We start from the raw sequence: 14,752 nt of genomic DNA on the forward strand, positions 1-14,752 counted from the left end.
CGCGCAGCCCCTGCCTCTCCCGGGGTATAAATAGAGCCCGTTGCTCTCCCTACCCTTTCATTTGAAAGAGTAAGAGGAAGCAAGATAGAGAAGGGGGTGAAGCGCTTTGGTCGCGGCCGCCGGAGAGCGCAGAGCTGCGCAGTGCTCTGCTGTTTTGAGAGGAGCTTCTCTGGGCGGCTTTCCTCCCTATTCGTAACAGTTTTATTGTGAAATAAATACTCTTTATGAGTAATTGCCAGAAGCCTTGCCTTTCACATAGCTCTGCGTTTGCCGGTACCCCGCGGTAGCTAACCCTGCGAGCCCATGCAGGACATCTCTGTTCCTTTGCTGCTTTGGGGGAGCCGGTGTGGACAGCTTTTCAGGTTGCACTGCTCCGTAAAAAAAGGCACGAGCTCCCTTTGCCTTTGCAGCTCCATCCTCTCAATCCCGGCCTTCGCCTTCGTTTCGTCACATCTCTGCCTGTGAAAGGACACGGCTTTGTTATGCCCCAGAAGAGCCTGTCACCCCCTGGTTAGCAGGAACCACCTTTGGTGGTCTCTTTAGCCTTATCTTTCCCTTGCATCGTAACTGACTCTGGTTAATCTTCTCAGGTTCCCTCCTGCGCTCACCACGGCAGGTCCAGGTGCGTGGAGCCTTTCCAGCCTCCCACCCTGGTGTGCCCCAGAGTGGTTTAACTGTTCGTGTACCTCCTGCCTTCTGCAAAAAAAAAACCCTCACTGGGGTCATGAGGATTTGGTGTGGTCCTTGCAAAGCTGCAGTGGAAATTTCGGCATCTTTTTTGTTACAAGCTGCTGCACCATCACGGCATGCGCCTTCCCTGCCCCACGTGCGAGCAGCAGCTCTGCCGGGTGGCTTCAGTGCTTCTCCTCTGAATGCCATCATTTGAAATGGGTTTTAGAGCTTGTGGCCTTCTCTTCAGTGCTTACATCCATAAGGGATTCAGGGCTGGGCTTTTAAGGGTAACCCAGTGGATCAGCTAAAACTGTGTTGACGATGATGTACTTTTCACCTATAAATTCTGGGTTTGTACTGAGTTGGGGCCCCCAGCGCGCAGCTGCTCTTCAGACAGGGCTTTAGATTGCACAACGGCAGCGCGGGGATGTCAACAATTTATTCTAATCCCTTGCCGAGTTCCCAAACTTCCAGCCCTTCGGTCTGTTTTGACGTGCTCGCCGCTTACAGGAGGCAAAGTTGCAGATGGGACCAGGTTGGAAAAAACAACTGTGTTTGCGAAACTCCCTGTAAATCCCCAGGGAGGTACGGCGGGCGAGCACCGCGGGGCAGGATTCTGTCGGCTCTCCTCGGGGCGAGGTGGGGGCACCTGAGCCGCAGTATCTGCTCCTGGGACCCCGGCTGTAACGAGCACTGATGACTTACTGTAAATGACAGGGCTGGGAAGGATCCTTGGATCGTCTGGTGTAATTTTCTGCCTGATGCAGACCAGAAAACGCTGCTCGGGAATTCTTGCTGAGGGCTCTAAACTTTGAGCTAAAGCACATTTAATTCCTTGGGCTGAGTGTACGGCATGAGTCGGTCTGCCACGGCACGGGCTTCCTGCAGCCTGACCCCGTGTCACGCAAATGGAGGTGTCCCTGCTCCGCTGAGCCCTAATTCTGTCGGTGTTCGATGGCCCTGGAAATGAAGCTCGCTGAGCGGAGGAGAGAAATGCCAGGGAAGTTGCTGTGGTGTAAATCACATCCGAGTGATCCCGTAAGGAAAACTCCTGCGCACACCTTGGCTGGGCGAGTGGTTCTCGGGTGCCGGGGGCTGCAGAGCATCCCCCCAAGCGCAGGGGAAGGTCGAGGAGAAGGCACGTGTATTCAGAGCTCCATCGCTGGGTGCCCTCCGGCACTGCTTGCGGACTCTGCTCTGCCCATAGCCCCTTTTCTAGCTCTTGCCCTGTCTGCTCGCGGCAGTTAACCATCGGCAGCAGGTTCTTGGGTGGAAGATGGATCCTCTTAATCGCTGGACCACAGGGACGTGCCCATCTGATGCTCAGTAACGCTTCTGTCTCCCATTTGCAGTGCCCAATGGAATAAACCATTCCCCCCCGACGCTGAACGGGGCACCGTCCCCACCCCAGCGGTTTAGCAACGGTCCTTCTTCATCCTCCTCCTCCTCGCTGACGAACCAGCAGCTCCCGGCCACGTGCGGCGCCCGGCAGCTCAGCAAGCTGAAGCGCTTCCTCACCACCCTGCAGCAGTTCGGCAACGACATTTCGCCAGAGATCGGGGAGAAGGTCCGGACCCTCGTCCTGGCGTTAGTGGTAAGCACCGCACGGCGGCCCGGGCCGCTTCGCTTTTGCCAAACCACTTTGGCGATGGGACGCTGGCCGCCAGCCCGTGCCCACGTTACCCAATATTATCTGTTTACGTCTCTATGAGCAGAGCTGTTGACTCAGCAATACTCTGTAACGTTTAATGCTTTCTGCTAAAGTGGTTGACTTTTTTTTTTTCGTGTCTTCAAAAAGCTGTTTGTCCACTGGCTTTGGCATGAGTTTGGGTGCAGCTAAACTTAAGAAAACCTGGAAGGATTTGGATTAAGCTTTTCTGTGAAGGCCACAGGTCTGGTGTCACAGGCGCGCTGGAAGCCGTAGGCTGTGCTGGGTTTCTCCCTTTTTTTTCTCATAAATGAAACTTTTTTCACACAGTTCGGAGGAGCCTGTAGTTTTGTACTAGAGAGGTATTTTCTTGCTTATGCAGGTTTGTGATTGCCTGGCCCTGACCGCAGATCAATTTACAAAGAAATGCCAGTTCCAGCCGCTGCTTCGTTAGCGCTGCCCTGACTTCAGTGTGTTCAAACTCCATGTGTAATGGAAAAAGCAGAGGTGCCCGTCGGGAACTGGGTCCTGGCGCTAGCAAGGGCTCGCTCTGGAAAGCTCTTAGCGCTTCTCTGCTCTCAAGTTGCTTCTGAGCAACCTGATCTGGTGGAAGACGTCCCTGCTCGTTGCAGGGGGTTGGACTAGATGGGCTTTAAAGGTCTCTTCCAACCCAAACTATTCTGTGGTTCTAAGCGTGCAGAGAATATCATGGTGTTTCAAAGATTTCATTTATGATACGAGTGGTGAACGTATTTAAAGGGCTTTTTTTCCTCTTTATGGGCTGCTCCTGCATGTCTTAAACAAGCCCGCTAGCACGGTGCTGTTGACTGTTGCCAAGGTCTGCAGAGGACGGGAAGGCTGCTCCTGCAAAATAGTAGGTCTGGGCTCCTGGTGTGTTGCTGCTTTGCGGATCGCACGTTTGCCTGCCTTACCAAAGGCGTTGATTCTTTGTTTGTGAAAGTCTGAAGGTGCAGCTACAGGAAAAGGCTTGGTAAATAACTTGTATGCATCTTCTGCCCTCCTTCTGTACTCCCACCCTTGGATTTTGGGGTTGGCGGTGGTGCGTGTATACCCTCAGGCCCTTTTGCAGCTATCGAGAGCTGAAAACACCCTTCGAAAGCCAAATGACCAGGCCTTGCTGAGGAATTGTGGCTGATATTTGCAGGTATACAAACTGACTGGTAGAAATGCTGTGCGAGCCCATACCCTGGACTGAGACCCTGGAGCACAGCACCACGCCGCCTGCCCGGCTGCGCTCCGCTGTGGCACCCAGCACCATTCCTGAGCTGACCTCTGCTTTTTGGCAGGTTTCTTTTGGGGCTCAGCAGGCAGCAAAGGTAGCTAGACTGCAGCCTGGAGTATTTCTCATTCCAGGGTTGGTGTGGGCAGAGCAAACGGGGTCTGTCCATGGCCTCAGGAGCTCAAGCACTGGATGCAAAAGGCTGCTGCTGAAGAAGGAAGGCATATATATTCCTATGGCTGTAGGGCAGTGTCTTAGCTTACCCTTTTGGAAAGGAAAGGATGAGCTTTCCAGGTTTCTCTAGCTGTCTTTCTCACCACTGATTGCAGTAACTGCTGCAGGGCTGAACTTTGTACGTGTGAGTTATCAAAAGCTGCTTGTCCTGGGAGCACCCGGCCTAAACGGCCGCGGGGGATGCAAGGTTGAGCCAGGGGAGGACCATGCTAGTGGGGCGAGCAGCGGGCTGGTGGTGACTTCGTGGATGGTGGGTGGGTTAGATGAGATGAGCTGGAAGGGAGGAAGGAGGAGAGGAAGGCGTGCAGCTCTGAGCGGCTGGAATCGCTGTCTGGCTCCCCGCTGCCTGGCCAGGGTGCAGGAGATGCCGGCTTAGTCCTGCTGCCTCCTGGAGCCGGTCCCTGCCTCCCAACCCCGGAGCTGGGAGGATGCTAGGCTGGGCAGCGCCCGGCTGCACGCAGCCTTCAGCCTTCGCCTGGTGCAACATTTCTGCTCCATTGGCTTGAGTCTTTTTGGCTGCGTTAGGCAGGATCCGATGCAAACATTCAGTCCTGTAGTGGCAGATGCAGTCTCCCTTCTAGTTCTGTTCATTTGGAGCTGTTTCCCACATGTCTAAAAATAAGAACAAATTGTCATTTCATTTCTTAATTTCTTTTCCCAGAACTCAACGGTGACGATCGAGGAATTTCACTGCAAGCTGCAAGAGGCGACAAACTTTCCCCTCCGGCCGTTTGTGATCCCCTTTCTGAAGGTGAGAGGGAGCTGGTGGGGTTTGCTGACACTCTGTGTGCCGGTCTGTGCCGCTTGGCAGCACATCACTGCTGGGAAAGCTCTCGTTTTGAGCACCACGGCAATTTTGTTGAAGTCCAAGACAGACTGCACAGACCGTAGTGGTGGCCATGTGGGACTGGCTTGCGGAAAGCTAACGTTACGACGAGTGCCACATATGTCTGCTTGTATGTTAGGGATAAAGGAGACAAACCAAGCTCCATTCGGCAGCTTCTGATCCTATAATCTACTTTGCAAATGTTCAGATCTAGGATATTTGAAGTGTTGGCGTACGGACCGTGTCTGGGGTGGTTAGATGCTGGAAGCACAGCGCGCTTCCCGCGACGCTTGGGTTTTGGGTGCACCCATGTCAGGTCGTCCTCAGCTCTTGGGAAAATACAGGTAAATCTGACAGCGCAGACACCGGGAGCTGGAGGATCCTGAGCGGGGGCCGCAGGCTCTAGGTGTTACTGCTCTGAGGGATTATATGTAGAGCAGACCTTCTGCAGATGGCTGGAAACGCCTGCCCGCAGCCTGCGTGAACCAGACCCACGCTTGTTTTCCAGGCCAACCTCCCGCTGCTGCAGAGAGAGCTGCTGCACTGCGCCCGGGCTGCCAAGCAGACGCCCTCCCAGTACCTGGCGCAGCACGAGCACATCGTGCTGAACACGAACACCACGTCCCCCGCTGACTCCTCCGAGCTGCTCATCGAGGTGAACGGGAATGGGAAGAGGCACAGTCCGGACAGGTAAAACGTCGCTCTTACGCCAGCTTACATCGCTCTGCTAAGTTCTTGAAGTCATGACTTTTGTTTCAACTGTGCTGCTGTCAAAGCTTGAAGCAGCATCCAGGGCTAAACCGTAGGATCTTACCACTCCCAATGACTATTCTGGCTGTTAATAAGACACTGATGATTGCTCCTCCTGCGCTGTGAGTTCAGGTTGGGATCCTCTTTCAGGCAGGTTCTGTCCCAGAGGGACTTCTTAGGTGGCTCTCTCCTGAGCTGGAGAGCTGAGCAGCTCTCCGCCTCCCCGGGCGCTGAGCGGAGGCACTCTCGGCTGGGAAGGATGCGGTTCATTTTCGCCACTTTTTATTCCAAGTTAAAAGTTGTTACGTAATTATGTGGAGCATGCCTCCAATTTATAAAAACTGTGAAATTTTAATTTGGTCATGCTCAGAAAGATGAATCACAACGCTCGGGCATCTTGAACTTTTTCTTTGATGGGGTCATTTCGTGGATTTGCTCACAAGTTGAGCATATTTGGGTTAGCTCCCTCTTTTTACCCCCTGGTAAGATCATCGCTGCCCAAACTCTGCTGCTTCGAAGTCTGTGTCTTTCCCTTTCCGGGTATGTCTATGCGGTGCTAATGAATACCTCTGTCTGCCGGTGCGGTTGCAGAAGGGAAGACAACAGCTTTGAGAGGGAGCCGCTGCCGACGGAGCCTCCGGCCAAGAGGGTGTGCACCATCAGCCCCGCGCCTCGGCACAGCCCTGCCCTGACAATCCCCCTGATGAACCCCGGAGGGCAGTTCCACCCCACCCCACCGCCCCTCCAGCACTACACCTTGGAAGATATCGCGACCTCCCACCTCTACAGGGACCCCAGCAAGATGTTGGAGCACAGAGAGATTCGGGACAGGCACGGCAGTCTTGGTGAGACAGCCCGGAGGGCTTTTAGTTGTAGGAGCTGTGAAGGTCCAGCAGTTGAGCTTTGGTGTTGGTCCCTGCTTGGCCACTGGCACCCAAAGCTCCATAATGCTGAGCACATCCTCAGCAGAGTTTTCGCAGGGAATTCGGAGAAAACAACTGACCATGGGAGGTTAAAAATGGGAAGATTGAGAGTTTGTATTGCCCTGTATACATGTAAAGGCTGGAGCCACCGAGGATGAGGAGGATGGACCCAGTGTGCGAGTTGAGTATGGCCAACCCAGCAGGCGAGAGTGGAGGGCAGGGAAATAGAAATGAACCTTTCCAAGATCACTAAAGCAGGAGAGCAGAGCCTGGCCTCTCGCCCCGTTTCTCCCCGGGGGTGTGTGGGAGGTGCACGCTGTGTTTCCACCGGGGCAGCCTGTATCACAAGCTCTGAGCTCCTGTGGGTGTACAATAAGGGAGCCAGCTCCCCCGGCAGGTCACATCCAGACCCGGGAGTGGATTGTAGCACTTCTGAGACAGTGACACAGACAAGGATAAAAGCACCGGTGTGGAATTTTCCCTGTAGGGCCAACCTCCTTGAGATGTGTTTTAAAATCCCAGCTATATGTAGCTGGAAATACAGCTTTTTATTATTGCTTTGGGGCCACCTTCCCTCTCCAGCACTGAAAGCAGTTGGTCCATCTAATCATTCTTCTGGCTGTGGTTTGTTGCAGGTTTGAATGGAGGATACCAGGACGAGCTGGTGGACCACCGCCTAACGGAGAGAGAGTGGGCTGACGAGTGGAAGCATCTTGATCACGTAAGGAACGGCAGGAGGTGCGGGAAGCTCTGTGGGACGCAGCAACCCAGTGCTCCACCTGCTCCAATTCGTTATTTTCTTGTTGTTGATGCCATATCCAGACTTTCCCAGTGGCTTGTAGAGGGAACAAGCCACCACAAGAAGGTGGATGGTGGGGAGGGCAGATAGGAGCAGTAGCACTTTCCTGCCAGGTGTTCTCTGCCTGCGGTCAGCGGAAGCCAAAATCACTCCGGATGACATGTCTGGAGCTGGGGAGCTTCTCCTGCAGAGCGCGGCCATGTACTGCCCTGGCTGGCTGAGCAACCAAACCCAACCTTGTCTCTGCATGAGTCTTTTCTGCAGCAGCCCAGGCCGGCACTGCACCGACAAGCGTGCGGATATGCTGTGTGCAGCAAGGATGTGAAGTTTACGGAATAAGTAAACACAACATTATTTTTTAAAGACTCTTTTTTTTTTTTTCCCCTGGGCCGCCAGCCTTTTTTGGGCCTCAACTAGGTACCAACAGCAAGATTTGGTGCTCCTGGCAGACTTTCTTCAGTCTTGTGTTTTTTCCCTCTGAGCAAGGCTGTTCATCCGAGCACTTCGCTGGAGTGTTTCCCCCAAAGACATGGGACTGAAATTCAACTCTGATCACAAATGCAGCGAGACCCCATGCTTGCTTGTGCTCTAAAGCTGATGGTTAGGGGCGTGGGGAGTAGAAGCCCCATAGGTTTCATGAGTTGGGATGGTGGTTATGGAGAGCTGGCACCAGGATCACAGCCAGCCCTTGTGTGGACATCCTATTCCCAAAGGGAAGTGGGTGTTTTTCACCACCAGCTATAGAAGCACGGCCCTAAACCTCCTGTGGTGACCAAAGGCCCATGGTGCAGGTGGGATCACCTCCTTCTCGGGTGGTGCTGCTTGGCATTGCCCGTGTGGGTGTGGACCCAGTCTTACCCGCTTGTCTGAATACTGCATCATCCGAAATACTGTGCTCAGAGCCTGTTCCTGTGAAATGACCTCGTGTTTCATCTTCCTGGGATGGTCTCTGTGGTACCTCCGACAAGAAATTTGGGAGATGACCTCATGAGCGGTCAGCAAGACTGAAAACGCGTTCCTCCCCGCAGGCACTGAACTGCATCATGGAGATGGTGGAGAAGACCCGGCGCTCCATGGCCGTGCTGCGGCGCTGTCAGGAGGCCGATCGGGAAGAGCTCAACTACTGGAAGAGGCGGTGCAGCGAGACGGCCGAGCCGCGGAAGGCAGGCGGCGAGCTCATCTCCAGGCAGCACAGCCCCAGCAGCTCCGACTCCATCGGCAGCGGTAAGCGAGGGGTGGGCGTGCTGTGCCGGGACTTGTAAAGTAGGTGTGTAATTAGGACAAAGCTGTATTAGGCATAAAGTGATGATAGTATATTCAAATGGTAATATAAATGGAATACTTAAGCAGCGCGTTGCTGGTCTCAAAGCTTTGAAGAGAGACAAGTCATGGGACAGGAGCTGGCTGAGCTCCTGGAAGCAGCGTTTGCTGCGGTCTGAAGGCACCTTTAGGCAGCAGCAGCACCTTCTGCTGGTGCCGGGAGGAGAGCGTCTTCCTCATCGCTGAGCCGTGCTGGCTGCCCGGAGCCAGCCAAGTTCATTCAAAGCTGAGAAACCGGTGGGGATGAAAAGGCAGAAGATGGTTGGTTCCATCCCTCTTCCTCTTCCAGGCTGTCTCGCCTAAAGGATTTTAAATGTCAAGGTCTACTGATTCTAAAAATACTGAAGACTGCTGTAAGTGTAAGAGCGACTACCTGAGTTATTAAGTCTATTTTTGTATCATGAGTCAACTCAGTTTTATTAAAGCTGACTGTTTTTCCCCTCCAGTCTGCAGAGGTCTTGACCATTTACGAAAAAACAAGTCGGAAATGCTGATTTTATGCATTTGGATGTAATACTGATTTCCATCCAAATAAATTTGCTGCAAATCAAATGTTAAAAAAAAACAACAAACAAAAAAAAAAACCCCAAACCAAAACCAACCCTGATCATTCAGTAATGAAGATGGATGTTTTCTAACAATAATAAATGTCAAACTAAAACTTTCGATTTTATATACATTCAACTTTTTTGCATACAAAATAGAGTTAACCCTCCTGCGTGTCAAAAAGAACCATCCAAATTAGAGCCCAGCCTGGATTTAACTGCAATTGAACAAGTTTTGATAGTTCCCAGACAGTGAGAATTAGTATTTCCTGGGAAAACAATAACAAGTACACAGGCAGGAGGAACTAAAATAGAATATATTAATCTGAGTTTCTTGGAAACCGAGCGCCCGCGGTCCCGGCCGCGAGGGAGAGCAGCGGTGAGCCCGCGGGATGGCCGGGCATGCGTGGCGACCTGAGGAGCACAGCCAGCATTGAGCTCTTCTGTATTTAAGTATATCGTGACTAATATACGAACAAATCCATGTGAAAGGTGATATAATTTAATTATTTGTTTTTATAAATTGGGAACCTTGTTGATGTTTTCTCCCCTGGTGGAACCCCCGGGCTGATTTTCAAGCTCCATTGCTGTTGCGAGAAGGTGCAGTTAACCATCAAGAAGCATCCCCAGGTGTGCCGCAGGCTTAAATAACCTCACCGCCTTCCTGGGGTGCTTCTCTTCTCCCGCCGGCCTTTGACATCGGATGAGTCTTTGTTTTGACCCTTCAGAAAGTTACTGTAAAATAAGGGAGGCAGAGGGAACACGGGACGAGGCTGCTGCAAAGCTTCCCTCTGTGACTGCAGTCCGTGTTTAGGTCCCTGTGTGACCGTCCCCATCTGCCACGTAGGTCATGTAGGCTCTTCGCGGGCTCGTGGGCGGTGGGGGATGTTTACACCTCGCACCGTAAGAGGTCTTGCAGGACGGTTTGTCCATCAGTTTGTCCATCAGCCTTTGAATTGCCCCCGGGAGTGGGAAGTGCTGACTTTAATGTAAACTTCTGGACGTATAGATTGATGCTCAGAGTCGCTGGGCAGCGCAGATGTTCGATGGCAGGTATTTATAAGCTTTGTCTGTTGTTATAGAGTACCAGGAGATGGAAATGGGTTACACAGTGTCATAAATTATGCAAGGCACTAATTAAATGTTGTAATTTATCATCTGAGTGTTTGATGAATGGCTTTAACTGTAGGAATCCTCTGCTTTGAGTTTTAGCTGGTTAATTCTACCCTGCGCCACGATGTGCCGAGGTACCGCCGGGCACTGAGGCAGCAGTCGGGTGCAGTGAGGCTTCGCCAACCTTTCCCTCTGTCCCTTATTCCAGCAGATTCGTTGCGGGAGTTCAGCAGCAGGTCAGGCACGGGCTACGTCACTGAAGAGATATGGAAAAAAGCTGGTAAGTGTTTGCTCGTAACCTCGGCGAGCGATTCTGCCGGATCGGTTGAGGTAAACACAGATGCTGCAGATTTGCTCTGTGGAAACTGGAGCAGCCCAGCTGCAGGAACGCCCCAGGATGCGCACATCTGGCTACCCATGCCCCCAGCGTGGGTTTCCCGAAGGGCTCTGCTCCTTCTGTCCAGTGCCAGCGAGGCACTGGCCCCGCCGCTCCCAGGAGCGGTCGTGATGCTGGTCCTGACCGTGTCCCTTTGTCCCTCCCCACCGTCATGTCCCGACCTCTCTGTCATCTCTCAGAGGCTCATCCCGCTCCTCGGGCAGGTGGGTGAAGCTGCTTTTTTCTTCCAGAAGAAGCCGTGAACGAGGTGAAGCGCCAGGCCATGTCGGAGGTGCAGAAAGCGGTGGCGGAGGCTGAGCAGAAGGCGTTTGAGATGATTGCCTCCGAGAGGGCTCGGATGGAGCAGACCATCGCGGATGCCAAGCGCCAGGCCACCGAGGATGCTTTCTTAGTGATTAATGAACAGGAGGAGTCTACAGAGGTAAGGTGCCGGGGACAGCCTAGGAAGGGACTTCCAAAGACTCACAAGTCTCCAGGTCCTGCCCAGCAGTGACTCGGAGCCTGCGGGTCCCCTGTCCCTTTTCCCTTTTAAAAACTCTCTCTCCAGTCAATAACTAAAAAGATGCATTGATCCCCTAAAGAAAACCTTTTGCTTTTGATTTTGCTGGCGGGGGAATCAGCCTAATTAACTCGCTAAGCCTCGTAACACCTAATGAGACATTGGAAAAGAAGGGATGACTCTTAGTGCATCATAGCCAGCAACACCTGCTGAGTGAGGGTGTCTCTTAGAGAATTTCTTTCTACTCCTTCAGTCGTTGATTACCTTCAGTGTCGCTTAGTTGGAATCTCACTTCGTTAAGCTTTGGAGATCTCAGCCAGACTAGGCAAGGAGAATTGCACGGCTAATTCCTGTGCCGCCACATCCCATCCACGTGTGGTTCACTGCTTGTTTTAATTTCTCCACACAAAATGCAAGAGTGGAGGTTTTATTTCGGCCAAGCAAAAATCCAACGGGAATGTGGAGTTAATGTCCGCTGGGACTGTGCGGGCAGCCGGGCCGTCCCCTCCTCCTGCGGGCTTTGGCTTCACCCTGCTGGCCAGGGCTCGGGAAGGTCTGGTGCCGCGGTCCCTGCGCACGGCAGGAACCGTGTAAATATTAGATGGTATTAGAGAAATGTCTATACTATTTCCTGATTAAATCACTGAACGACAAATGCACCAGTCATAAACACATGATGGGAGTGGGTGGAACTGCTCAAGAAGCCATGGAAGAAATGAGACAAGCGATGATTTCTCCGTAGGGGAATACCAGAGGAGTGTCCTCCTCCTCCTCCTCCTCTGGCCGTCCCGGGGAGCAGTGCGGGACCTCGGGCGCAGCCGAGCATCCCCCTGCCAGCACGAGCCCCGTCTCCCCAGCACCCAGAGCTCTTCTCTAAAGGACACGTTGACAAGCTGTCACGTATTCTGGCACACCGTGTAACCTTTGAAATACAGTTTAAAAACACCACTTGAAGTATAAACAGCTGTAAAGCAGTGACCCAGTTTTCCAAGAGTTACCGCAGGCTTCGGTTGGGGTTTTTTTTTCGGTCACGAGTCCTGCTGCTCTCGGGAGACCGAGGAGCCTCGGGGACGCGCTGGCTCTGGAGCAGCTCGCTCCAGACTAGCTCGCTTTGGCGCTTCGCTGCCAGCCCGTAAATCATCACCGGGAGCTGGTGGCTCCGGTGCAGACCCCGGGAGCAGGGAATCTCGCTGCCCTTCCCCGCAACAGGGCCGTCCGATGCAAGCCAGCATCTCCCACCACACCCCGCTTTCCTCCTTCAACAGCTTTTTTTCCTTGCGGTCGCAAAAGCGGTGGCGAGCGAAAGGTGCGGCGTTGGGCAGGATTAGAGGCAGGCGGGCTCCGGTGGAGGCTGTTTTTCCGCAGCTGAACTCGCCCTCCCCAGTATGCGATCGCTAACGCGCGAGTCCAGCTGCGGGGAAAGCTAATCCGCCCCCTCCCCTCCTCGGAGCAGCTGCAGCCGCAGCTCCCGGCGCTGGCCCCGTGCCCCCGCGCTCAGAAGGAAGCGGTGGCACGCCGTAAGCCCACCAGCTGACGCCTCTCCCGGAGGCCAGCTCCGCTTCCAGATTGAAGCCTGAGCTCTGGCAGCGCTTCCACCTGGCTGGGAAGCTTTCAAATGAGCTTTTTTCTTTTCCAAATTAGCCCGCTCCGACCTCTTGTGCGGCAAGGCAGGGTGCAAAGCAAATGGTGCCTGTGCAGCGCGCTGTAATCCCTGCGGAGAGCACTTGGCTGGGAGCGATACCAAAATAGAGCTGCTTAAAACAGGAAATAAAAAGACCAAATAGCAGCATCTGCATCGTGTTTTTTAGTCTTTGCCTGCTGTTTCCTCTGTGCATTTGGGTGGATCGAGGGGAGAGGATGTGACCGGTGCAGTCTGGCAGGCGGTTTTGGGCAGAGCAGGCGTTGGTACCCTCAGCAAAGAGCAGGCATTAATGGATTGTTCATTTTAATATTGGTAAATCTGGGCCGGGGGGGGATGAACAGTCCCCTCCAGAGCTCTTGAGTCAGCAGCGTCCTGCGGCTCTTGGAAACTAAACCCGTTTTAAAGCGCGGTGTCTTTGGTCTTGCAGAGTTGCTGGAACTGCGGTCGCAAAGCCAGCGAGACCTGCAGCGGCTGCAACATCTCGACGGCGTGCGCAGCCCGGCCCTCGAGAAGACTTCGGCCACCACCTCCCGGTCCTCCACCCCGGCATCCGTGACAGCAATAGAAACGAACGGACTCTAAAGGGGAAGTTTTGCTTCCGTCCATTTGATTAGTTTCCCTGAGGGTTTTTTTTTTTTAAGCTGAAAAAAACCCCACAGCAACTTGTATCAATTGAGACGTTTGACCCATCGCACCGCCTCCTCGGAGCGCTGACACTCGGGCTTTGCCATCTTATTCTGCCTTTTTCCTTTTGTGGCCCATGAAGAACTGGTGCCAGCCTTGCCCGCAGCGCCTGCGTGCCCATCTCTCTGCAGGGGGGTACCAGAGCATCATTCGGGACCTGGAGGAGGCCGAACACTTGCTCGGGGGGACCTGGACTCGGTGGAGAGCACTGCTGGCACATGTGGGAGATGCTGAGCCCCGTCCTCACGGGTCAAACGTGCTCAGGCTCCTTTCCTGAGGTGTCTGAGCTGCCCCCTCCTTCAGCTACCTTTCTTCCATAATACACATCTATTTTTTTCCCCTTGCTCCCGGGCAGCGGTGTCTCAGAGGGCCGTGCTGGCCGGTTGTTGCAGTGAACAGACCGGAGCCGATTTCCCAGCAGGAGCATCTCGTCCTCCAGTGCAGTGGCAAAAGCCAAACCCGCTTCTCTTCTCCTGCCTGCGGGTCGGCAGCTGATGATTGCAGAGAGGGAGGAGAGGATTCGGCTGCTCTAACCCAAATGTCAGCACCGGGGAAGTATGGACGGTCGCTTCTGGATGGTCTGGTTTTAATCCCGTTCTGTGACAGGACAGACAGTTGTGTGTTACCCGGGGTGGGACCTTCGCTGGGGGAAAGTGTGCAGAGCAAATCTGGATTGGTTGCGGGCGGTTATTGCCCTTTCCACCTCACCGTTATTTTGCTATGCAGAAAGCTTTTTTTTTTTTTTTTTTTTCTTCACTGCATGGAAGTTGTTGGTTTGAGAGTTACTACCGTTGTTTTTAACCACAGAGATCCTCACGCGATTGCGATGGGTTATTTATAGTCGGTTCTCTTCACACGGGTTGGCCAAACTATTAAAATAAACGCAGGACTCGATGTCCTATGTCAGTTCTTACCCCCAGCCCCGGGGGGGCTCCTGCAGTGCTGCTCTGATGCCGGGAGGCACTCGGGGATGCGCAGACACCACCGCCTCGTCCAGCCTTCAGAGACCGTCCTGAAAAGTCAGGCTCAGAGAGTGAGGTCCCGCGGGGATGCCGTGGTCAGCCTGGGGAGATCCATCGCTCGGAGAGTCCCTGCAGCGGCATGAAAGGAGGGATTTGGGGCAGCGCAAACCCAGTCAGCGATGCTGACCCTCAGAAGGGCTGTTGCAGGGCACAGCAGGGCTCCTCTCGGATGCTTCATGGAGGTGGCCAGAGGCGCAGCCCGTGGGAGGGACGGACACGTCCCCTCTGGGGAGCCGCACCGATTTCCCACGCTGCACACAAATGGGCTCCAGAAAACCGTCTATTCAGCAAAGCCGTGTTTCCGTGACTGTTTCTGTGCGATCGCTGGGCTGGAGCCCAATGAGGCGAGTAATTCCCAAATTATTTTTGATCACTTTTTCAATTGGAGGCAAATAATAGAGATGTAATGAATCCTCATTGAGTTTGCAGCGTGTAGCT

The 14,752-nt window shown here is 53.5% G+C and overlaps 1 protein-coding gene across 1 annotated transcript in view; it reads left to right on the top strand.

Moving 5' to 3' along the window:
• The window catches only part of CBFA2T2 (core-binding factor, runt domain, alpha subunit 2; translocated to, 2), a 15,169-nt gene extending 1,979 nt beyond the window's left edge, over positions 1-13,190 (top strand). Inside the window, 10 exon segments of the mRNA XM_009892093.1 lie at positions 2,025-2,266; positions 4,456-4,545; positions 5,129-5,310; positions 5,962-6,215; positions 6,929-7,014; positions 8,121-8,316; positions 10,282-10,350; positions 10,698-10,888; positions 13,036-13,089; positions 13,092-13,190. Of these exon segments, the coding sequence (XP_009890395.1) occupies positions 2,025-2,266; positions 4,456-4,545; positions 5,129-5,310; positions 5,962-6,215; positions 6,929-7,014; positions 8,121-8,316; positions 10,282-10,350; positions 10,698-10,888; positions 13,036-13,089; positions 13,092-13,190 (1,463 nt within the window).
• The last annotated feature ends 1,562 nt before the right edge of the window (positions 13,191-14,752 follow it).

This window comes from Charadrius vociferus, unplaced genomic scaffold (assembly GCF_000708025.1).
Source record: "Charadrius vociferus isolate BGI_N301 unplaced genomic scaffold, ASM70802v2 scaffold409, whole genome shotgun sequence".
NCBI lineage: Eukaryota > Metazoa > Chordata > Aves > Charadriiformes > Charadriidae > Charadrius > Charadrius vociferus.